A 25,378-nucleotide genomic window follows, 5' to 3' on the forward strand; every position below is an offset into this window, starting at 1 on the left:
AGGTACTTCAATAAGTGTTAGGTGGAAATGACTTTTAGATGGGTTCAGCAGTTGTTCTTCCTTGCACCACTTTTGGTAGACATTTACCACTGCATACAGGAAACATTACCCATTAAACATATTGGAGATGTCCTGACCCAGTTGTCCAGCCATCACAACTGTAATTTATTATATCCAGATGTTTTATATGTTGTAATTACATTGTCAAAGCTTTTGGTTGTCTGTGAGCCAAAAAACCAACTGTACTGTAACGAGCAGGTGTAACTTACATCAAATTTCTCCCAGTAAACCCCACACGCCACCTTCCACTAAACCTACACACTTTTCTTGTCACCTTTTTGCCACTTGCACCTAAATTTGTGATGTTTTAAACCGTTATACAGTATGTAGTATTGAAATACAGAAATGTTATAAAAGGTATACTGAGCATAAAGCCAATCTCTAGAACATATAGAAGTATCAGAGTTTTTTATATAATAATTTTCTTAGGTTTCATACACTGATTACCACTTTACTTACTATCCCAGATGCCACAGTCCCGGTGTAATGAGCCGTGTTCTCCAGGACACAGGAAAGCTTCTAATGGAGAATATCAAATCTGCTGCTATGACTGTGTCCCCTGTTCTGAGGGTGAAGTGTCCAATGTAACAGGTAAATTAAGGAAGACAAACTGATTCTACTGGTTTGGAATTCATCCTGAGTTTCTCAAAAGATTGGGATTCTAACATTTGTATGAGAAAGAACCTAACAGGCTTTTCTAGGTTTCTCAGCAATATATATGCGCTGTCTGAGGGGTCTCTTTCTCATTACCGAGAGTGCCTTGGATGCGGTGTACATGTGCAGTATAATGTAGGCCAAGCAGCACCTCTCTAAGTTTCTGGGAAATATGTTCAAATTGCCTTTCCTCGGCCTATTTGATGAAGGCAGATGGAATTTTCACATATTTTCCCAGAAATTGGGGATCGGGGTTTTGCCAGACTTTGTCAATGTGAATGAACTATTGGAGGAGAACATGAGATTACCAGGGGAGGGCCCATTGTCTAACCTACGACCTAAATCATGCCTAAATCCACCGATTAATAACTCTCCCCTGTTCTGGAAAAGAGTTGCCAAACATTATGTGGTGGTGCAACCACAGCAACAGATAACAAATCTTATTATGAAAATGCACTGGTTGAACAGTCTGAGGCTACCACTAGGGGGAAATCTTTTTATGAAAAAGCACTGATTGAAGCTTTTTAGGCGACCACTAGGCTACCTCTTTCTCTATCTCTCTGGAAACATTGGTGACCAGAGAGTCGTATATATCAAGTTCCTTTCAGGGTAATTAGAGAATATATGATTCGGGTAAAATTGATTATGTACCCGAATTAAACTTGAATTGTACCAGAAACAAATTTTAAGAAATTAATAAATAATAAATATATATCAGGGGGAGAAAAACAGAACTGGATCATACATCCACAATGCTATGCTTTGATCTAATTAAACGCTCTTCTCAGCGCCATATTAAAGTTGTACAGCCCCCCATACTACATGCTGTACAAGAGACATTAGTGTGCATTTTGATCAAAAGGCATAAGCCCACTCACCACGCCAAGGTTGCCTCTTTGAGTGGGACCTACTCTGACAAAAAGGCTCAGCACAATGCGGCACTGCCCTAGTAGGCGGCGGGACCCAACACCAGAAGCCCTGTCACAGGCCATACAGCCAGCGTAAAATGTTGCCTCTTTGACTGGGACCTACTCTGACAAAAAGGTGTAGCACAATGCGGTGACAAAGTGGCACTGCCCTAGTAGGCTGCCGGACCCAGGAGTCAAACAGCAACCCTGCTGTGTGACAATGCCATCCATGGTGGTGGCCTTTGTTTTTGTGGCACTGTGATGGTGAGTTGGTGGGACCCAGTGCCAAGGGTGGCATTGTCGGACAGCAGAGTTGCTGTTTGACTCCTGGGTCCGGTAGCCTACTAGGGCAGTGCCACTTTGTCACCGCATTGTGCTACACCTTTTTGTCAGAGTAGGTCCCAGTCAAAGAGGCAACATTTTACGCTGGACCTACAATCAAGATGCCAGTGGCCGGCTTTTTGTGGTCGGCAGGCATGTCGGTGGGATGTGCCTGATGTAAGCTGGTCACGCCATAGCTCCGCCTCCTTCCCCGACCTCTTTCTGAAAGCCTGGCTGTATGGCCTGTGACTGGGCTTCTGGTGTTGTGGAGCCCCTGTGAAAGCCTCGTGGGCCTGCTGTGGCTCCTGACTCTGCCCCACCGCTATACTGAGGAAGCTGCTGGCATCGTGCTAATCGCTGGCGCCTTGATTTGGTGTGATATCAGTTGAGGAGAGGTGTGCCGGTCTGTTCCCCCTTGGTGCTGGTACATTCAGACTTTATATTTGAGGCGGTTGGGGATGAACTGGAGAGGTGGCAGGAAGAGTGGAAGAGGAAATCTCAGGCCCTTGAAGTCTGTTGCCTGACCCATCAATTGCTCGTTTACCTAGTTTGGAGCAGGAGTGGATTGGTTTGCACATGTTATCCCTCGATGGGTGAGAACTTCAATAGAAGCAGATCTACATTTTGAGAACTAACCTGGGACTAACATTTAGTTTTGTGTGGCTTTATTGATTGGAACTGCCTTAACTAATCACGTAACCTCTGCTAACACAGCATTAGCTTTAAAGTTCTGCAGTACCCTAATTGTTAATTGCTAACAGCTAAGGAACTGAGTGGATATATCTTGGGCTAATCTTATTAATTCAACTAATTGCGATCTATTACGTCCCCATATTGACTCTTCTCCGTTGGCACATTACTTGGGGTAACATGGTTAAGAAGAAAGATGATACAGATAAAACGGGGGAGAAATGTGGAGATCAGAGGAGGTCCGGTACTTATGGTTCCCCCAAACAAGACCTGCCTAGAACAAAAGTAGAGCGGGAAAGTAAACTGGACAGATATCCCCAAGCCCCGTCCGCGGAAGCAAATAAGGGGAATTTCAGAGCTAATATACAAAGTAACAATGTGGCTGATAGGAATGCTAATGAGGATACTGAGGACTTGGATGTGATGTCACCAATTCAACCAGATGTGTCACAAGCTCCCACTTTAGCGGATATTATGTTAGCTGTGAGCAAGTGCTGGAAACAAAACAGATGGGAGAATTAAAATTGGATGTGCATCTGATCAGAGAAGATTGTAGGAAAATTAGTGAGAGAGTAAATAAGGCGGAACAAAGGATAAGTAAATTGGAAGATCAGGTCCTGAAAATTACTAAAGATCTGAAAACCTTAAAAATGGAGAAGGATATCCGTAGCAAGAAAATTATCGACTTGGAACATAGGGATAGGAGGTCAAGCATTAGGCTAATGGGGATATCTGAAAAGATGGAGGGTGTAAATTGCACGCAGTATATACAGAAATAGATAACTGAGATGGTGGTTGGGGAAAACCTGTCTAACGTGTTTACAGTTGAGAGAGCTCATAGAATACCAACCCGAAATGTGACTGGTACTTACCCAAGGACAATAATAGCTAAAATTGTCCCATTCAAGGATAAAGAATACATTATGCGTAAAATAAGATCGTTGGAGAAGGTTATAATTAAATATATATACAGTGGATATAAAAAGTCTACACACCCCTGTAAAAATGTCAGGTTTCTGTGTTTCCACCTTTAATGTGACCTATAAACTGTACCACTCAATGAAAAAACAAACTGAAATCTTTTAGGTGGAGGGAAGAAAACAAAAAAAAACAAAAAAATAATGTAGTTGCAAGTGTGCACACCCTCTTATAACTGGGGCTGTAGCTGTGTTCAGAATTAAGCAATCACATTTAGAATCCTGTTAAATAGGGGTCCGCATACACCGGCCATCATTTAAAGTGCCTCTGATTAACCTCAAATAAAGTTCAGCTGCTCTAGTTGGTCTTTCCTGAAATTTTCTTAGTTGCATCCCACAGCAACAACCATGGTCCACAGAGAGCTTCCAAAGAATCAGAGGGATCTCATTGTTAAAAGGTATCAGTCAGGAGAAGGGTACAAAAGAATTTCCAAGGCATTAGATATACCATGGAACACAGTGAAGACAGTCATCATCATCAAGTGGAGAAAATATGGCACAACAGTGACATTACCAAGAACTGGACGTCCCTCCAAAATTGATGAAAAGACGAGAAGAAAACTGGTCTGGGAGACAACCAAGAGGCCTACAGCAACATTACAGGAGCTGCAGGAATCTCTGGCAAGTACTGGCTGTGTGGTACATGTGACAACAATCTCCCGTATTCTTCATATGTCTGGGCTATGGGGTAGAGTGGCAAGATGAAATCCTTTTCTTACCAAGAAAAACATCCAAGCCAGGCTACATTTTGCAAAAACACATCTGAAGTCTCCCAAAAGCATGTGGGAAAAGGTGTTATGGTCTGATGAAACCAAGGTTGAACTTTTTGGCCATAATGCCAAAAGATATGTTTGGTGCAAAAACAACACTGCACATCACCAAAAGAACCCCACCCCCACAGTGAAGCAGAGCATGACAGTACCCCCCCCCCCCCCTTCTACGGGTGACCTCTGGACACCCCATCCCAACTTTATCAGGGTGGGATCTGTGAAAAGCCCTCACCAGTCGGCTGGCACTAACATCCACAGTCGGAACCCACATCCTCTCCTCAGGGCCGTATCCCCTCCAGTGTACCAGGTACTGAAGGGAGCCCCGAAGAACTCTTGAGTCGAGAACCCTAGAGATATCAAACTCTAAATTTCCATCAACCAGAACAGGGGGAGGAGGCAATGGCGATGGTTCCATCGGTTTCACATATTTCTTCAGTAAAGACCTGTGGAACACATCATTGATCCTGCAAGTCTGAGGAAGATCCAGTCGAAACGCTACTGGATTGACCACCGCAGATATTTTTTAAGGTCCAATAAATCTTGGACCCAGTTTCCAAGATGGTACTCTCAGTTTAATATTTTTAGTAGATAACCACACCAGATCACCCACACACAGGTCCGGACCAGTCATACGTCTCTTGTCAGCCATTCGCTTATACCTCTGACCCATCTTCTCCAAATTCACTTGGATCCTCCGCCAGATAGAAGACAAAGCAGAAGAAAATCTCTCCTCTGGCATCCCAGAGGAACTAGTCCCAGAAAAGGTACCAAACTGAGGATGAAAACCGTATGCGCCAAAAAATGGCAACTTACCCGTGGACTCCTGCCTACGGTTATTCAAAGCAAACTCTGCTAGGGATAAAAATGAGGAACAGTCCTCCTGATTCTCAGCCACAAAGCACCTCAAGTAGGTCTCCAGGTTTTGATTAGTACGCTCTGTCTGCCCATTCGACTGCGGATAAAAAGCCGAAGAGAACGAAAGTTGAATGCCAAGCCGAGAGCAGAACGCCCTCCAAAACCTGGAGACAAACTGCGTGCTCCTATCCGAAACCACATCCGAGGGAATGCCATGTAATTTCACAATATTATCAACAAAAATCTGAGCAAGAGTCTTGACATTGGGCAGACTAGCTAACGATACAAAGTGAGCCATTTTACTAAAACGGTCAACAACCACCAAAATTACTGTTTTCCTGGAGGAACTCGGCAGATCCGTAATAAAGTCCATAGACAAGTGTGTCCAAGGACGAGACGGAATAGACAAAGGAAGAAGTGAACCAGAAGGTCGAGTGTGAGCAACCTGTGACCATGCACAGGTTTCACAAGCCGCTACATAATCCTCAACACTCTTACGTAACCCGGGCCACCAGATCAAAGGTGGATTTACCACCAGGATGTCCAACAAGGACAGTATTGTGATGTTCCTTGAATACCTTGTATCGCAGTCCATCAGGAACAAACAACCTCCCTGGGGGACAAGAACCAGGAGCCCCCTCCTGGGCTCCCAACACCTACATCTCCAATTCGGGGTACAGAGCGGAGACCACCACCCCATCAGCCAAAATCGGAGCAGGATCCTCTGAATCACATCCCCAAGGAAAACTGCGAAACAACGCATCCGCCTTTACATTTTTAACCCCAGGGCGAAAAGTAACCACAAAATTGAACCTGATAAAGAACAGTGACCATCTAGCCTGTCTAGGATTCAGACACTTGGCAGATTGCAGGTAAGCCAAATTCTTATGACGCCCCCTCCAACCAGTGACGCCATTCCTCAAAGGCCAATTTGATGGCCAGCAATTCCCTATCTCCTACATCATAATTCCTTTTGGCGACCGAGAGCTTCTTGGAAAAAAAAGCACACGGAACCCATTTGCCAGGAGATGAACCCTGCGACAGCACTGCTCCAACCCCCACTTCTGATGCATCAACCTCCACCACGAATGGCTGAGACACATCGGGCTGCACCAGAATGGGAGCAGACGCGAAACATTCCTTAATAGCCGAAAAGGCCTGCAATGCCTCATCCGACCAGACAAAGACGTCGACGCCCTTCTTAGTCATATTGGTCAGAGGTTTTACAATGGTAGAATAGTTCAAGATACATTTTCTATAATAATTAGTAAACCCCAAAAACCGCATCAAATCTTTCTGATTCTCCGGTCAGTCCCATTCCAGAATCACCCGGACCTTTTCGGGGTCCATGCGAAAACCAGAGTCAGAAAGCAGATATCCCAGAAACGGAAGCTCCTGCACAGAAAACACACATTTCTCCAATTTGGCATATAATTATTCTCCCGAAGGATCGACAAAATCTGTCTCACGTAATCCTGATGGGTCTTCAGATCAGGAGCGTAAATTAGAATGTCATCCAAGTAAACTACCACGAACCTCCCACACAAAATGATGGAAAATGTCATTGACGAATCGCTGAAATAACGCTGGCGGGTTAGTTAACCCAAAAGGCATAACCAGATTCTTGAAATGACCCTCGTGCGTGTTGAAGGCCGTTTTCCACTCATCCCCTTCCTTGATTCTGATCAGATTGTAGGCCCCTCTTAAATCCAACTTGGAGAACACCTTGGCTCCAACAATTTGATCAAAAAGATCGGAGATCAAAGGAAGGGGATACGGATCACGGACCGTAATACGGTTCAATTCCCGGAGATCCAAACAAGGTCTTAGCAATTCATCCTTTTTCTTTACAAAGAATAAACCAACTGCAACCGGAGACTTAGATGGCCTAATATGACTTTTTGCCAAACTCTCGGCAATATACTTCCGCATGACCTCTCTTTCAGGTTGAGAAACATTGTAAAGCCGAGACTTTGGCAACCGAGCCCCTGGGATGAGATTAACTGGACAATCATAGTCACGATGAGGGGGCAATTCCTGAGCCCCACCCTCCGAAAAGACATCCGCAAAATCTGAGAGATACTGAGGTAAAGCCGTGGTAGACACACCAGAGATAGATGTGCCAAGACAATTGTCCGAACAAAATTCACTCCAACCAATGATCTGTCAATCTATAATTGCTTGCCAATCTATAATTGGGTTATGTTTTGTCAACCACTGTAAACCTAAGACTATAGGAGCGGGCAAGTCCTTCATGACAAAACAAGACATGATCTCAACATGTGAATCACCCACCCTTAACTGAATACCATGAGCAATATGATTGAGACTCCTTTGAGAAAGAGGGGAAGAATCAATTTCGAAAACCGGAATCTCTCTTTCTAAAGTACTTAGACCCAGATTTTGAAGAAAAAGAAAATCAACAAGGTTTACCCCAGCACCACATTCAATGAATACTTCAACAAAAATTGTTCTTGCGTCTAGCGCCACCATAGTTGGAAGAAGAAAACGAGTATTACAGGGAGCTTGCATACCTGCTTGCTCCACCACCCCATTCACACTACCAAGAGTCAGAGATGTTTTTTTTCTTCTTTAAGTAAACCTCTTTGTGATTCTTTCTCATCAACATGCGGTTTAACAAAAGGACAAGCAAAATTAAAATGACCACTTTTCCCACAGTAATAACATAGTTTATGCAACCTCCTAAAGTTCCTACTTCCAGAACGGATAGACACCTGACCCAGCTGCATGGGTTCCTCCCCTACCCCAGAGTTATATGTCATATCACCCTGGGGAGCAGGTGAGACTAAACCACTCACAGAATGGATCCCTTGCGCGGAGGGAACCTTACACCTCTCTTTAATATGTCTATCTAACCGTACTGCCAAAAAGCAAGGGTATCTTTTAATCTCTCAAATAACCCCTGACAAAACTGACTACGTAACGCGGGGTCATTCCACTCTGACTCAGTAGCCCATCTCCTAAACTCAACGCAGTAAGCCTCTGCAGTATGTTCACCGCAATTTAGATTCCGCCCTCGAGACCCGATCTGGATCATCATAAATTAATCCCAAGGCTTTAAAAAATTCTTCCACCGACCGGAGGGCCAGAGAACTGGACGGCAGACAAAAGGCCCAGGATTGTGCGTCCCCTTTAAACAGGGATATGATTATCCCTACCCTCTAACTCTCATCACCAGACGAAAATGGATGCGGCCGAAAATACAGCTTGCATGACTCTTTAAAGCGGATAAAGTCATCCACACCCCCTGCAAATCTATCAGGGAGAGCGACTTTAGGCTCCCCATAAATTTGACTTCCTCCTATTGCACCTGATGCCAGAGCATTCTGACACCATGTGACTGAATTACGCAGATCAGCAACCTCTAGGGATAATCCCTGCATGCGATCAACTAGCGCATCAATTGACTCAATCTCAAAACAGCTGAGAAATGGCAGTCAAAGTATTGGCGGGTTATAATGTCATGCTGGACAGGATACAAGATAAACAGAATACCACCAAACAAGTGTCTAGGCAAGAAGCTGGGGATAAAGGTCACCTCCTGTCAAATCCCTACCAGCTCTCCCTAGACTTCTATGCCCACGTTCAGACCCTGAAGGTGAGAATGAACGTGTCCTCGTGCCTAGGCTGAAGATTCCCTAAAATCCCTAAGATGGTGAAAGGGGGAAAGAGGCAGCCTGCTCCCTCAGGACCTGGAGGGGGCAGGTGTCTCTCTAACAGCCTAGACAGACAACCACAAGAAAAATAAAAGCAACTTATCTTGTACTGAGCAGGAACAGCAAATCCTTCCTTCCACTGAGCAAAACAGAAGCTATAACCCGCACAGGACACTGGGAGTGGGCGTAATTTAAACTCAAACCAACGACCCCACCCAGTGCACCTGAAGGGAGGCGGATCCAGCTCAACTCCAAAACAAAAACAAAAGGCTACACGTGCTGCTAACCTGGCAGACCTCCGCACATAACCTGAGCAGGGCATGACAGAAGCCTGGTGGTGGCAGCATCATGCCAAGGGGCTGTTTTTCTTCAGCTGGAACTGGGGCCTTAGTTAAGCTAGAGGGAATTATGTTCCAAATACCAGTCAATATGGGAACAAAACCTTCAGGCTTCTGCCGGAAAGCTAAACATGAAGAGGAACTTCATCTTTCAGCATGACAACGACCCAAAGAATACATCCAAATCAACAAAGGAATGGCTTAACCAGAAGAAGTTTTGGAATGGCCCAGCCAGAGCCCAGACCTGAATCCGATTGAAAATCTGTGGGGTGATCTAAAGAGGGCTGTGCACAGGAGATGGCCTCGCAATCTTACAGATTTGGAGTGTTTTTGCAAAGAAGAGTGGGCAAATCTTGCCAAGTCAAAAAGTGCCATGCTGATAGACTCCTACCCAAAAAGACTGAGTGCTGTAATAAAATCAAAAGGTGCTTCAACAAAGTATTAGTTTAAGAGTGTGCACACTTATGCAACCATATTATTTTATTTTTATATTTTTTCTTCCTTCTACCTAAAATATTTCAGTTTTTAAATTGAGTTGTACAGTTTATAGGTCACATTAAAGGTGGAAAGAGTTCTGAAATGATTTATCTTTGTCTAATTTTTTTACATCACAGAAACCTGACATTTTAATAGGGGTGTGTAGACTTTTTATATCCACTGTATATATATATATATATATATATATATATAAAGACAAAATGCGATTCTCAGCAGCACAAGACAAAGAAACCGGTGCACGTCCTCACAGCCGTGGGCTCAAGCGGCTATATATAGATAGATATCAAAAGGATAAGGCAGCACTCCAGGTAAAGTGAAAAAAGGTGGATCTTTATTCCCTCTGCAACGTTTCAACCGTCTCAATGCGGTCTTTCTCAAGCATATCACACAGTGCCATACAAGGGTATATATACCCACAATCCATAGCAGGAAATTTAAAGTGACAATTAATCAATATAGAACATAATTAATTCAAAAAGAATAATAAAGTGCATTGTGCATAATAAGATGAATCTGTCTAATACAAATACATACTGGTTCGTATAACATAGTACATCCACAGTGTATACAACTTTGTTATCAATCTCTACTATACTTAGATTGAGGGATCACAACTAATCCAAGTGTTTGAAGTCACCTGTGCATCATCTAAAGTGCAATCATAACACAAAAGTTAAAAGCAACTCACATCGTAGCACCTGTGCAGGGGCGCCAAGATCCGCGTCCTCTCTGTCAAACCGCGCATGCCCAAGAGGTCAACCGCATCAAGGTATGCGACTCCGTTCGGACCGAAGCCAGCAGCCGTCACCAAGGGAACGTGACGTCAGAGACACGCGACCCGGCAGCCGGCTCCATGCTCAGACCAGGGGCGTCACCGGGAAACACCCATGATGCGAGGGCCGCGTCACCAGGCCAGACACGCCTACAATAGTGGCGTCGCTGCCATAGCAACAACCGGCCCAGCAACATGCTCAGTGTCTCCACAAATACCAGCGGAAGGCATAGGGCAGGTGCGGGATCACAAAGGAACGGCGTCAGGAGAGCAAAAAAGCCAAATAAGGAACCATAAGAACATGCATGACTGAGGCTTAATGAATGCCTCAATGGGTCAACCTGCATTAAAGTATTAAATGTTAAAGTATTAACCAAAAGGAGTGAACGTGGTCTGAGTATATCGGCAGCAGGAATGACTCCTAAATATAATCTGCCATACCCATATTATATAACACTGGGACGGGGACCAAGAGAGAACACGTCGTTCTCACGACCATCGCCCCCGGTCCATATCGGAAAAGGGGACCAAAGCACATCAATGCCACGGTACCCGATTCCAAAAACCGACCCTCATGTTTTTAGACCATGAAAGAGACCACCACTCCACAAAAGTGTAATTACGGTAGACCCAATGAGTATATTGTATTTCATATGGCAAAGAAAACTCTCCAACACCATAAATCAACAAGGGGACACAGAAATTGACGCCCACTGTCCACGAGCCAAGACGATGCAGTCCCAATAACTGGAGAAAGAAAAGAGAAAGAAGAAAATTAGAATATTAGAAGAAAAAATAAATAAAGGATCATATAAAGTACATGATCAATTCTCATAATAAATGATGAATGACACTAATACATATACACATACACCAGGGCGCAACGGATCAAGGACCCAACGAGACCAGCACAGAAAGAACCCCCCTCCTCCTTACAACACACTCCACCTAAAATCGACGTTAAGACCATACGGTCTCAGGGTGTTGAGGCGATGAATCCACCTCAATTCCCTCTGTTTAAGGGCTAGCGTCCTATCACCACCCCTTCTGGATAAGGTGATATGGTCCACCAACATAAACTTCAAATCTTTTTCTCTGTGTTTGGCCTCCACAAAGTGTTTAGGAACCGGGAGATCTTTTCTCTTTTGTCTAATGGAGAAACGGTGATTGTTGAGACGTGCCTTCATGTCACAGGTGGTCTCCCCAACATAGAGGAGGCCACACGGACAGGAAAGCACGTAAATCACATACGAGCTATTACATGTAAGAAAATGGTTAATCCCATATTGGGTCCCGGTGACGGGGTGTGTGAACTTCTCACCCTTGATCATATAGGGGCAGTTAACACATCCCAAACAAGGGTAAGAACCCAATCGTCGGGAGCCAATATGGGACTGTACCATAGTCCTAGTCTGAATATCCGCCCGTACCAACTTGTCACGGAAGTTGGCAGCACGCCTATAGGACAACAAAGGCGGCAAAATCAAAGCTGGAATATCAGGGAAGTTACTCCTCAAAATTGGCCAATATTTGCGAACAATCTGGGCAATGGGGACACTTTGCTCTGAGTACATTGATATAAATGGTATCCTCTCAGTTTTGTTACACATGATGGTAGATGGTTTAGCTTGTGTATCAGTCACACGACTCAGATGTTTGTTAATCACCTGAGCGGGGTAACCCCTTTTCCTAAACCTATCTACCATTTGTGAAAATCGTATCGGCAACAAATCAGGATTCTGTACCACCCTCTTAACCCTGAGCAATTGGCCATAGGGTACAGAATTGATGATTGACCTAGGGTGACAACTGTTAAAATGTAACAATGTATTACAGTCTGTTGGCTTGGTGTAGATATCCGTGGAAAGTCTATTGTTCAACAGAGTGACCGTGGTGTCGAGAAACTGGACATGGGTCGCCGAGTGGACCAAAGTGAAACTAATATCCGGGTCCATGCTATTCAAAAAGTCATGGAATGACCCAAGTGAAAGAGAGTCACCATGCCAGATGAGGAAGACGTCATCTATGTATCGCCACCACCCCAGGACATTCCTGAAGTGGTGGGACACATAGACAAGGTCTTCCTCGAGGGCCGCCATGAAGACATTGGCATAAGTGGGTGCCACATTTGACCCCATGGCGGTCCCTCGTAATTGGAGAAAAAAACTCTCCATAAATAAAAAATAATTGTTTCTCAACACCAGATCAAGTAAATGAACAATAAAATCCTGACAGTGTGAAGAATGGCTACTACCGGACAACTGCCTCCGGACCGCAGCTAGCCCCCTATCATGGTCAATGGAGGTATACAAGCTGGTTACATCAAAGGATGCCAGGAGGCAGCCGTCCGGCAGCACCAAACCAGAGATTTTATCCAAAAAATCCCCAGTGTCCCTAATGTATGACCTGGCCGTAACCGCATACTGGCGAAGCACTTTATCCAAAAAGATGGAAATATTGGAAAAAATGGAGCCAGTACCGGCAACAATGGGACGGCCAGGTGGGTCAATCAGTGATTTATGTATCTTGGGGAGAACATATATGACCGGTGTGCGTGGTTGAGTTACCGTCAAGAATGTATGCAATTCAACATCAATAATGTCCTGAGCCACGGCAAGATCCAGGGCATCCTTGATGCATCTAGTGATTTCAAATTTCGGGTCACCAGCCAACTGTCTGTAAACATTCGGGTCACCCAATTGTCTCCTGATCTCAAGTATGTACTTAAAGGTGTCCATGACAACAACCGCACCACCCTTGTCAGCTGGTTTGATGGTGAGGCTGCTGTCATGGCACAACCCCTCCAAAGCAACAGCTTCAGAGGAAGTCATATTCGGATGTTTTAGAGGTGAAATGCTAGTTTCATCACGTAATGAAGCTATATCTCTGGAGACAGCCTTTTTAAAGGTTTCTATAGCAGAAGAACCACTATGTGGCGAAAACTCACTCTTATTGGACAAACCAAAGGATTTAAGCCTTAATTCAATAGTAGAGGTCGATTGTTCAACAGGAGAGCGCCCTGCAAACCATGCCTTGAGTTCAATACTCCTATAAAGGCGCTGCAGGTCGGCCTCAAGATTGAACCAATCGACCCTAGTTGAGGGACAGAATGATAAACCTTTAGACAACACCTTAATTTGTAACTCAGATAAAGGCACAGAGGAGATATTTACCACAGTCGAAAGACTATTTACTGAGCTTGATTCCCCTTTCTGCGCAATGACATGTGTTTGAGTGTCCTTGGTGATTTGGGATTTGCGCCACTTGTGGTGTCTTCTGCCCCCCCGTCTGGTTCTCTGGCCATCACGGGGCCCATCTCCAAAAAAGATTTCATAGACGTGGAGTTCTGGGTAGTTGACGACCCGGATAGTCCCGATTGTTTCCTATTATTGCCCGATCGCTGTGGCAGAGATTGCTGCTTTTTGGACATATCATTTTGCCATGTATATACTTTTCCCTTTATATAATCTTCGGCGTCACGCTGCCACTTCTTCCTTTTAGTGGCTTCCTGTTCCTTAGTAAATTTAGATAAATATTCATTACAACTTTCTTCATAGACTTTAAATTCATCATGGCCCAGCATGGTTTCCAAGGCAACTGTGGTCTGGGCTTGCCGTATCTTACTATCAGCCAGTTCCTGTTGTAGAAACTCCAAGTTCAGGAGAATAATGTCATATGCATACTTATTGGAGATTTGCACAAACTTCTGTGTATAGACAGATTCAGCTGGAAAGAGATTTGGTTTAAGTTGTGAACGTATGCCTCTAGGGATTCTGTGTTCCCTAAAGTATTGACCAAGGGTCATAAGATGCAAGTCAGTGGACACAATCTTCTTGGCGTCTGCCTCAAATCTTCGTTTTAAGTCGATCAAAGTGGGCGTGGATAAAAAAGAGGGCTCAATCACCAGACCCCGTAGAATCCTTTCCTCGTCCGCCCTGGTGTATGTGAATACGTCGGGGAGATCCATATTGAAAGTACAAGAAAAATGCTGAAATAAGGTGCAAGCTGGGAAAGTCCAATAATATAAAGACAAAATGCGATTCTCAGCAGCACAAGACAAAGAAACCGGTGCACGTCCTCACAGCCGTGGGCTCAAGCGGCTATATATAGATAGATATCAAAAGGATAAGGCAGCACTCCAGGTAAAGTGAAAAAAGGTGGATCTTTATTCCCTCTGCAACGTTTCAACCGTCTCAATGCGGTCTTTCTCAAGCATATCACACAGTGCCATACAAGGGTATATATACCCACAATCCATAGCAGGAAATTTAAAGTGACAATTAATCAATATAGAACATAATTAATTCAAAAAGAATAATAAAGTGCATTGTGCATAATAAGATGAATCTGTCTAATACAAATACATACTGGTTCGTATAACATAGTACATCCACAGTGTATACAACTTTGTTATCAATCTCTGATATTCCCTGATATTCCAGCTTTGATTTTGCCGCCTTTGTTGTCCTATAGGCGTGCTGCCAACTTCCGTGACAAGTTGGTACGGGCGGATATTCAGACTAGGACTATGGTACAGTCCCATATTGGCTCCCGAAGATTGGGTTCTTACCCTTGTTTGGGATGTGTTAACTGCCCCTATATGATCAAGGGTGAGAAGTTCACACACCCCGTCACCGGGACCCAATATGGGATTAACCATTTTCTTACATGTAATAGCTCGTATGTGATTTACGTGCTTTCCTGTCCGTGTGGCCTCCTCTATGTTGGGGAGACCACCTGTGACATGAAGGCACGTCTCAACAATCACCGTTTCTCCATTAGACAAAAGAGAAAAGATCTCCCGGTTCCTAAACACTTTGTGGAGGCCAAACACAGAGAAAAAGATTTGAAGTTTATGTTGGTGGACCATATCACCTTATCCAGAAGGGGTGGTGATAGGACGCTAGCCCTTAAACAGAGGGAATTGAGGTGGATTCATCGCCTCAACACCCTGAGACCGTATGGTCTTAACGTCGATTTTAGGTGGAGTGTGTTGTAAGGAGGAGGGGGGTTCTTTCTGTGCTGGTCTCGTTGGGTCCTTGATCCGTTGCGCCCTGGTGTATGTGTATATGTATTAGTGTCATTCATCATTTATTATGAGAATTGATCATGTACTTTATATGATCCTTTATTTATTTTTTCTTCTAATATTCTAATTTTCTTCTTTCTCTTTTCTTTCTCCAGTTATTGGGACTGCATCGTCTTGGCTCGTGGACAGTGGGCGTCAATTTCTGTGTCCCCTTGTTGATTTATGGTGTTGGAGAGTTTTCTTTGCCATATGAAATACAATATACTCATTGGGTCTACCGTAATTACACTTTTGTGGAGTGGTGGTCTCTTTCATGGTCTAAAAACATGAGGGTCGGTTTTTGGAATCGGGTACCGTGGCATTGATGTGCTTTGGTCCCCTTTTCCGATATGGACCGGGGGCGATGGTCGTGAGAACGACGTGTTCTCTCTTGGTCCCCGTCCCAGTGTTATATAATATGGGTATGGCAGATTATATTTAGGAGTCATTCCTGCTGCCGATATACTCAGACCACGTTCACTCCTTTTGGTTAATACTTTAACATTTAATACTTTAATGCAGGTTGACCCATTGAGGCATTCATTAAGCCTCAGTCATGCATGTTCTTATGGTTCCTTATTTGGCTTTTTTGCTCTCCTGACGCCGTTCCTTTGTGATCCCGCACCTGCCCTATGCCTTCCGCTGGTATTTGTGGAGACACTGAGCATGTTGCTGGGCCGGTTGTTGCTATGGCAGCGACGCCACTATTGTAGGCGTGTCTGGCCTGGTGACGCGGCCCTCGCATCATGGGTGTTTCCCGGTGACGCCCCTGGTCTGAGCATGGAGCCGGCTGCCGGGTCGCGTGTCTCTGACGTCACGTTCCCTTGGTGACGGCTGCTGGCTTCGGTCCGAACGGAGTCGCATACCTTGATGCGGTTGACCTCTTGGGCATGCGCGGTTTGACAGAGAGGACGCGGATCTTGGCGCCCCTGCACAGGTGCTACGATGTGAGTTGCTTTTAACTTTTGTGTTATGATTGCACTTTAGATGATGCACAGGTGACTTCAAACACTTGGATTAGTTGTGATCCCTCAATCTAAGTATAGTAGAGATTGATAACAAAGTTGTATACACTGTGGATGTACTATGTTATACGAACCAGTATGTATTTGTATTAGACAGATTCATCTTATTATGCACAATGCACTTTATTATTCTTTTTGAATTAATTATGTTCTATATTGATTAATTGTCACTTTAAATTTCCTGCTATGGATTGTGGGTATATATACCCTTGTATGGCACTGTGTGATATGCTTGAGAAAGACCGCATTGAGACGGTTGAAACGTTGCAGAGGGAATAAAGATCCACCTTTTTTCACTTTACCTGGAGTGCTGCCTTATCCTTTTGATATCTATATATATATATATATATATATTACAGAGGACAGTATATATATATAAATATATATATATGTAAGACACTCTTCTGTTCCGCGATCCACTGGGGCCCCACTGTGGGGGACCCTGTTGGAATAGCGGGACAGGTCACTCATGTGCCAGGGGAATCTTTGGTTCCAACTCCTTTGGAGGCAGACGTGGTAGTGCGTCCGCATGGTCACCGGAGGTGAAGACCGCTGGGGTCTCGGAGGCAGATTGACCGGACTGGTGGCGGCATGCAGCGACCGGTCCTGTATCCGGTATCACCCGCGGGTTCCGTTCTGGCGTCAGTGCCAATGCAATCGTGTATTCATGCTGGGCCGCTCGAGTTTCCGCGTGCACGCTCAAGAGGAGGTTCGCAAAAGTATACGCGGCCGAAAGTACGCGCATCTTATTTGCTACGTCGGCCACTGACGGGGAAAATACCTATACATAAATTCTGGTAGATTAGAGGGCAGGCATGGGTTAAGTGACTAAGGACCAGCCTAGGCTGGATCATTATATGACCATTATATGACCTATGAGGAATAGACACATGGCACTTTGTGATTGGCTAGCGGGTACTTATAAGGTGATACCCCTGGCTGGTCAGTGCCCACTGTTGGTTTGACAACCCGCGTGTTTGTTGCGGTTCATATTCTCCCAGACTTACCTGTGCATGACCTCTGACTTACTCGATTTAGTTCTAGAGACTGCCTCTGGATATCTCATCTTTGCTGAACAGTTTGTCTTGTGTATGACCTTGGATCGGACCCTGGAAATCCTGACTTCTCATCCCTAGGTACCACGTTACATGGACTAATACTGCGCATATGAACTTTGGCATGGTCACTGGCTGTCCCTTTGGTGTTTCCCTGCACAGGTTATTATTTGGGTTGGTTACCTGTATATGCTTACTGGTTTGGACTGTACTGCTGTTTATTTAATAAATCCACTATTGTTTAACCTCTGTCTGGTTGCTTGGGGTTCTGCACCATTACTATATATACTACAGAGGACAGTATACTGTATGTATATATATATATATATATATATATATACAGTACAGACCAAAAGTTTGGACACACCTTCTCATTCAAAGAGTTTTCTTTATTTTCATGACTATGAAAATTGTAGATTTACACTGAAGGCATCAAAACTATGAATTAACACATGTGGAATTATATACATAACAAAAAAGTGTGAAACAACAGAAAATATGTCATATTCTAGGTTCTTCAAAGTAGCCACCTTTTGCTTTGATTACTGCTTTGCACACTATTGGCATTCTCTTGATGAGCTTCAAGAGGTAGTCTCCTGAAATGGTTTTCACTTCACAGGTGTGCCCTGTCAGGTTTATTGAGTGAGATTTCTTGCCTTATAAATGGGGTTGGGACCATCAGTTGCATTGTGGAGAAGTCAGGTGGATACCCAGCTGATAGTCCTACTGAATAGACTGTTAGAATTTGTATTATGGCAAGAAAAAAGCAGCTAAGTAAAGAAAAACGAGTGGCCATCAATACTTTAAGAAATGAAAGTCAGTCAGACCGAAAAATTGGGAAAACTTTGAAAGTGTCCCCAAGTGCAGTCACAAAAACCATCAAGCGCTACAAAGAAACTGGCTCACATGCGGACCGCCCCAGGAAAGGAAGACCAAGAGTCACCTCTGCTGCGGAGGATAAGTTCATCTGAGTCACCAGCCTCAGAAATCGCAGGTTAACAGCAGCTCAGATTAGAGACCAGGTCAATGCCACACAGAGTTCTAGCAGCAGACACATCTCTAGAACAACTGTTAAGAGGAGACTGTGTGAATCAGGCCTTCATGGTAGAAGATCTGCTAGGAAACCACTGCTAAGGACAGGCAACAAGCAGAAGAGACTTGTTTGGGCTAAAGAACACAAGGAATGAACATTAGACGAGTGGAAATCTGTGCTTTGGTCTGATGAGTCCAAATTTGAGATCTTTGGTTCCAACCACCGTGTCTTTGTGCAATGCAGAAAAGGTGAACGGATGGACTCTACATGCCTGGTTCCCACCGTGAAGCATGGAGGAGGAGGTGTGATGGTGCTTTGCTGGTGACACTGTTGGGCATTTATTCAAAATTGAAGGCATACTGAACCAGCATGGCTACCACAGCATCATGCAGCGGCATGCTATTCCATCCGGTTTGCGTTTAGTTGGACCATCATTTATTTTTCAACAGGACAATGACCCCAAACACACCTCCAGACTGTGTAAGGGCTATTTGACCATGAAGGAGAGTGATGGGGTGCTGCGCCAGATGACATGGTCTCCACAGTCACCGGACCTGAACCCAATCGAGATGGTTTGGGGTGAGCTGGACCGCAGAGTGAAGGCATCTCTGGGAACTCCTTCAAGACTGTTGGAAGACCATTTCAGGTGACTACCTCTTGAAGCTCATCAAGAGAATGCCAAGAGTGTGCAAAGCAGTAATCAAAGCAAAAAGTGGCTACTTTGAAGAACCTAGAATATGACATATTTTCAGTTGTTTCACACTTTTTTGTTATGTATATAATTCCACATGTGTTAATTCATAGTTTTGATGCCTTCAGTTTTAATGTACAATTTTCATAGTCATTAAAATAAAGAAAACTCTTTGAATGAGAAGGTGTGTCCAAACTTTTGGTCTGTACTGTATATATATATATACTACAGAGGACAGTATACTGTGTGTACATATATATATATATATATATGTAGTAGGAAGGCGCAAGGGGTTGTCATTGATGGAAGGTATGTGTCACCGAGATTCCTGGCCTCGATGAGGTAAGAGCCAATAGTTCTAAGTGTAAGCGCCAGCTAGTGCTGACTGACACTGTTTTGTTCTTAGTATGGCTGTAAAGCCGGTCCGGGACGGCTCTTACTGGGAGAAGCCAAAGTGCTGAGTGGGTGGCTTCTCCCCGTGCTCCAGACCGGGTCTTTTTTGGCCTATATAAAACCCAGCCAGTAGTCTCAGCTGGGTGTGGTTTATCCTCCATCTGACAGAGAAGCTGGGGAGTCTCTGTGTTTTGGGACCTGTGAATGTGTGCCATGCTGAGAGCCGCATGCCGGAAAACAGGCCCCTAAAGCCTGCTGTGGACTGCGGATGGAAAACTGCTAACCAGGTGAAAATTTTGTTCTATGGACATTGCATGGTGTCAACAAACACGAAGACTGGGAACTCTCATTTTGTTTTTCCTTATGTGTGAATAAACACCGAACTGTTTAAGTTAAAGACTTTGTGATTGCCTCTATACTGCATCCGCTAGGCTGTCTACCAGAGCAAAACCCCACTATATATATAGATATATATACTACAGAGGACAGTATTACAGGTTATAGTTACTAGAGAAGGGTTGTTGATCCAGGGAGTTATTCAGATTGTCTAACTGGATTGGGGAAGGTATTTTTTTCTCCTGAAATGAGGAAAATTTGCTTCTACCCCATGTTGTATTTTGCATACGAGGGATCACTTCCAATAAGTTTCTATACTCAGCTGATCTCTTTAAGAGAACCCAGCCCCCTGCCTTAGAGAGAGAGATTAATTCTAATATTTTTCCAAAAACCCCAAAGCTACATATGCAAATTAGCTTATTTTCTTCAAAAGGAAAAGAAAGCTAAGCCTCTCCAATGCCAGCAGAAGTAATGAAGAAATGCTAATTTACATATATTTTTACCAAAAACCAAGAGCAGCGTTTTTTGGCCTACAATGCTCCTCATGCATAATAGTTGCTCTTCACAATGAGTGTTAACCAGACTCCAACAAAGGCTTGATATGAGATTTATTTTAAGATGTCCACTCGTAGAGTGTGCCTGAAGGGTCCTCGTAAGTGCTAATGAGACTAATAAAATATCCATGTTGCTGGCCTGTGAGCTTCAGGGAGTTGTTTGAATAATCCCTCACAGACATCTACTGTATAGGTTTTCTTGTGCCTGGTCATTCTCATAGGCAAGGTAAGCAATCGGAGATACGATGTCCCAGCTAAATATAGACTAACAGCCACAGACTTCAGGCAGATGAGAATGGAGATTCTACTTCCATGTCTACATGTATGTTGTGCTGGCTTTCCATGTTTCAGTGTACTCTATATATTTATCTTCTATTGTTACTTTAGTGAACATTTTAGCATATTAGCATGTTACATACTAGGCAATTGACATTATTAATATTTCATCACATTTCTATTTTACTCTATGATACTGTAGACTCTACAACTTGCCATAAATGTTCTGAAGAAGATTGGCCCGATGAGAAGAAAGTGAAATGCATTCCCAGAATGTACGATTTTCTTTCCTACGAGAAGGACATTCTAACTTTCATATTTTTAGGAATAGTTGTATTTTTTTCTGCTGTGACATTGATCATATTAAGAATCTTCATTTATTACTGGGACACACCGATTGTTAAAGCCAATAACCGGACTGTGAGCTTCATCCTCCTGGTCTCCATCTTGCTCAACTTCCTCAGTGTCTTCTTGTTCCTTGGCCGTCCAATTCACATAACCTGCCTACTGAGACAAACATCATTTGGTATCTTCTTCTCTATTAGTGTCTCTTCTCTTCTGGACAAAACTATCACAGTCTGCATTGCCTTCAAAGCCACCAAACCTGGAAGTATCTGGGTGAAGTGGATCTCATTCAATGTGTCAAATTATGTGGTCTTGGTGTGTTCTTCTGTACAAGTTCTCATATGTGTTATTTGGTTGTTGATGTCTCCTCCTTATGTAGAGTTTGACCATCACTCTTATCCTGGGAAGATCATCATTCAGTGTAATGAAGGCTCGGTCATCGCCTTCTACTCCATGTTGGGTTATATGGGGTTCCTGGCAGCTGTGAGCTTTGTTCTGGCTTTCATGGTGAGGACATTACCAGACAATTTTAATGAAGCCAAATACATCACCTTCAGCATGCTGCTGTTCTGCAGTGTCTGGATCACCATGATACCAGCCTATCTGAGCACTAAAGGGAAGTACATGGTGGCTGTGGAGATATTTGCCATATTGACCTCATGTTCTGGCATACTTAGTTGTATATTTCTTCCAAAAATATATATTGTTCTTTTTGACCCTAGTTTGAACTCCAGAAAAGCAATTTTGGAGAGAAATAAGATATAGTGTATTACATATTAGTATCTGCTCATCTTACTTATAATTAAAAATAAAGTAGATTTATTAAATGGTTACATTGCTTCCTAAAGCAATTAACGGATTCAGCATCATTGACTTACATTGACTTTGCTGCTGGATCCGGTTTGCAGTGGTTTTGTGTCTGGTCCAAAAAAAACGCTACAAAACATAACGGGATGCATGTTTTTTCTCCATTGACAATGAATAGGGAAAAACTGAAACATTTTGGCCCAGTGCTGAGATCCTCTGCCAGATCCCTAAACCAGAATGCCACAATGCAAGTGTGACAACCCTACAACAGACATGACAAGAGAGGTGTCATGTCCTCCTTAAACCGTAATACAGTACATATACTCAAAGTACTATCTTGGTCACTGAGACCAAAAAAATCCCTTTAGGGATCCCTATTAACAGTTAAAAATATAACTTTATTATTAATGATATATACTCACACACATAAATTAGAGAAAAGGCAAGGAAATTTAAAACTCTCAGTTGTAGGGAGTTATGAGGCACAATTGAATAGACCCGGTTGCCTGGATTTTTGCAACCTTTTATAAATGTGTCTTTTTATATGGCTAGATACAATTATGTCTCTTTTATCATATACAACCTGCATATAGTATTACCATATGCTGTAAATGTAATACAGAGGCATTCTCTGTACGATAGAGCTGATTTCCCCTAGAAGAAAAGCTTTATTTTTTGTTCATTTTTGCATTTTATTTTTTTTACTAGATGATTGATCCAAAAACTCTGTTGCATTCTTGTAAGTTAATTTGTAGAATTGGGGCAAGTGGAAATACCTTTTATGACCACAGCGGATGCGGGAAAAAATACTGAGATTATAAAGCACATACACCCGACCCAAGTATTATCATCCAGCAGAGACTTTTATACAAAATAGTGATTAGACACCAGGAGGATTATGGATGCAATACAAAGTGCTACACAAGCAGGTGTGGAGCCACTGCACCACTGACTGGCTATACCTTGGAGGGACGTGACTACGTAACTACATGGTTTTGACTAGAGCCTCTGATGGTAAGGATAGGCTTGGGCCGTTAGGGTAGTTACCAGGTTCCCGGGTCAGTGGCAGCTGATGAGGGGAAGGATGTGATCAGGAAGTCTGGAGTCAGGGCAGGCAGTGATCAAGCAAATTTTGTAAACGAAGTCCAAGGTCAGAGGCAGGTGGCAAACAAGCAAAATCCGTAAAATCAAAAAGCAGGGTCAGGTACACAGAAAAGCAGAAACTTCCAAACACCTTCACACTAGGAACTAGACAAGCTAGTGACCAAGATTGCTCAGGGGCTTCCTGGGGCAGGAAGTGCCTTTAAATACTTCCTGCAAACCAGACATTGGCTGGTAAGACAGAGGGCGTGTACGTGCTGCCTCACAAGTGCACGCCCTAACAACAGTTCAGTATTCAAGCAGGAAGTAATCACTGACACGGACCACAGATACAACAGATAAGCTACCTGCTTCCCGTACTTGTCAGTATGACATACAGCAGCAGGAGGAAATGAGAGAGCCCGGCGCCCGTGCCCGCGTGTAGGACCAGCAGCGCAGGCATGGAGTGCAGGGCTAACACAAAGCAGGGAATTTAAAGCCACATCAGATAGGACATCACAGAATATGGAAGCTCTCCAGATTCTGATACATGATAATACCCTGGTAAGAAAACCAGTGGACAAGGGGGGCTCAGCTGTAGTAATGGACAAATCCAGAAACATGAGTGAAATCATATGCCATGTATATAACACAGAGACCTGCTGTGTTTTGGACAAAAACCCTGTTTGGTTAAAGATAAGATTGCAGTTTTCTATGTACTGCCCAAGGTACGCAAAACATTAATCCCATGGTGGCCTCTGTAAAGTCTGTGTTGTCACGTTTGGCAGTACACCTCCCATTTTTTTAGGACAAATGTTGCATTAGGTCCAATACCAAGTGATTGCTGGATTATTACCATAGATGTGGTAAGTTTATACACGTCCATACAAGCAGTGTCTACATTACTAGGAAAAAGTGACTTTTCTCACATATAAGAGGAAGTTTTTATTGATCTTGGTATGCTTGGTACTATGTGAATACTACTTTTTGGTGGGGGATACCTACTATCTACAGCTATGGTGAACCACAATCGGCTTGAATCTGGCCCAGCCCTAAGCAAACAGGTTTATGTCATAGATTGGAGAACAATACTTTTGCAGATATGGTAGAACAGGGATCAGCATCCTCCGGCACTCCAGCTGTTCAGAAACTACAAATCCAAGAATCCTCCTTTCACTTCTATAGGAGCTAGAAGAGCAGTGGAGCATGTTTGCATGCTGGAAGTTGTAGTTTCACAGCAGCTGGAGTGCTGAAGGTTGCTGATCCCTGTGCTAGATCATGGAAGAGATTTATCGATGACGTGTTTTGTATATGGGTGGGCCACTCGAATCCCTCTTAACCTTTTTTTAAACATTAAATAACATGTACACTAATCTAAAGTACACAATAACCTATGACTAGGAATCAGCGAACCCGGACCATAATGTTTGGGTTTATACCGAACATTACAGTGTCCGATTACTCAAACCTGAACATGAACTTTGCCCCGAAAGTCTATGTTCGGGTTTGGTTATTGGATTTTAAATAAAGCTTGTTGAAAGGCTGCAGCACAGCCAATCAACAAGCTTTTAAGCTGTGGGCACTTTGAAGCCATCACAGTGATGCCTAGTAATAGCACGGCTGTGATTGGCTGGCGCAGCACGTCACCCTGCAGGCATAAATGCTGGATCAACTAGTGTAGGGACAGAGTTAGGCTTTTAATGCGTCTGTTAAGTCTATGGGTGACCCGTAGTGATTTGTTTGAGGGTACAAAACATCTCCTTTGCATCTGTGACAGAGAAAAACAATACTTAATCTAAATGTTAATTCTGTCGGTGAAATAAAGCCATTTCTAGGTTATAAAACACCTCCTTTGCATCCATCACACTGTAATAATACAGTTAATCAGTCTGTTAATTCTGTGGTTACCCTCAAAGAATGAGGAGAGCATCAAATAAGGGACATTGCCGTGGTCCTGGTGCTGCTGGTGTTGGTGGAGCTGTGCCAGCTACGTGCCCAATTAAAACAACTTCCACTGATGCACGCAGGCAAGAGGACTCTATACTTCATTTTGTAGTCCCGAGTACCGGTGTACGAATGGTGAGGCCAGAACAAGTAGAGGCGGTAGTAGATTGGACAGCTAGCAGTGCCTCCAATTCCTTCATATTGTCTTTCACCCGGTCCCCTGCTGAAAGCAGCCATCCTTTTACCGCAAT

The 25,378-nt window shown here is 43.6% G+C and overlaps 1 protein-coding gene across 1 annotated transcript; it reads left to right on the top strand.

Moving 5' to 3' along the window:
* The first annotated feature begins 335 nt into the window (after nt 1–335).
* LOC122920090 (vomeronasal type-2 receptor 26-like) lies at nt 336–22,065 on the top strand. Its single transcript, XM_044269713.1, has 2 exons — nt 336–651; nt 21,154–22,065. The coding sequence occupies exons 1-2, from the start codon at nt 528–530 to the stop codon at nt 22,059–22,061; spliced, it is 1,032 nt and encodes a 343-aa protein (XP_044125648.1). The 5' UTR covers nt 336–527; the 3' UTR covers nt 22,062–22,065.
* Nucleotides 22,066–25,378: the final 3,313 nt, after the last annotated feature.

This window comes from Bufo gargarizans, chromosome 1 (genome assembly GCF_014858855.1).
Source record: "Bufo gargarizans isolate SCDJY-AF-19 chromosome 1, ASM1485885v1, whole genome shotgun sequence".
In the NCBI taxonomy this organism is placed as follows: Eukaryota; Metazoa; Chordata; class Amphibia; order Anura; family Bufonidae; genus Bufo; species Bufo gargarizans.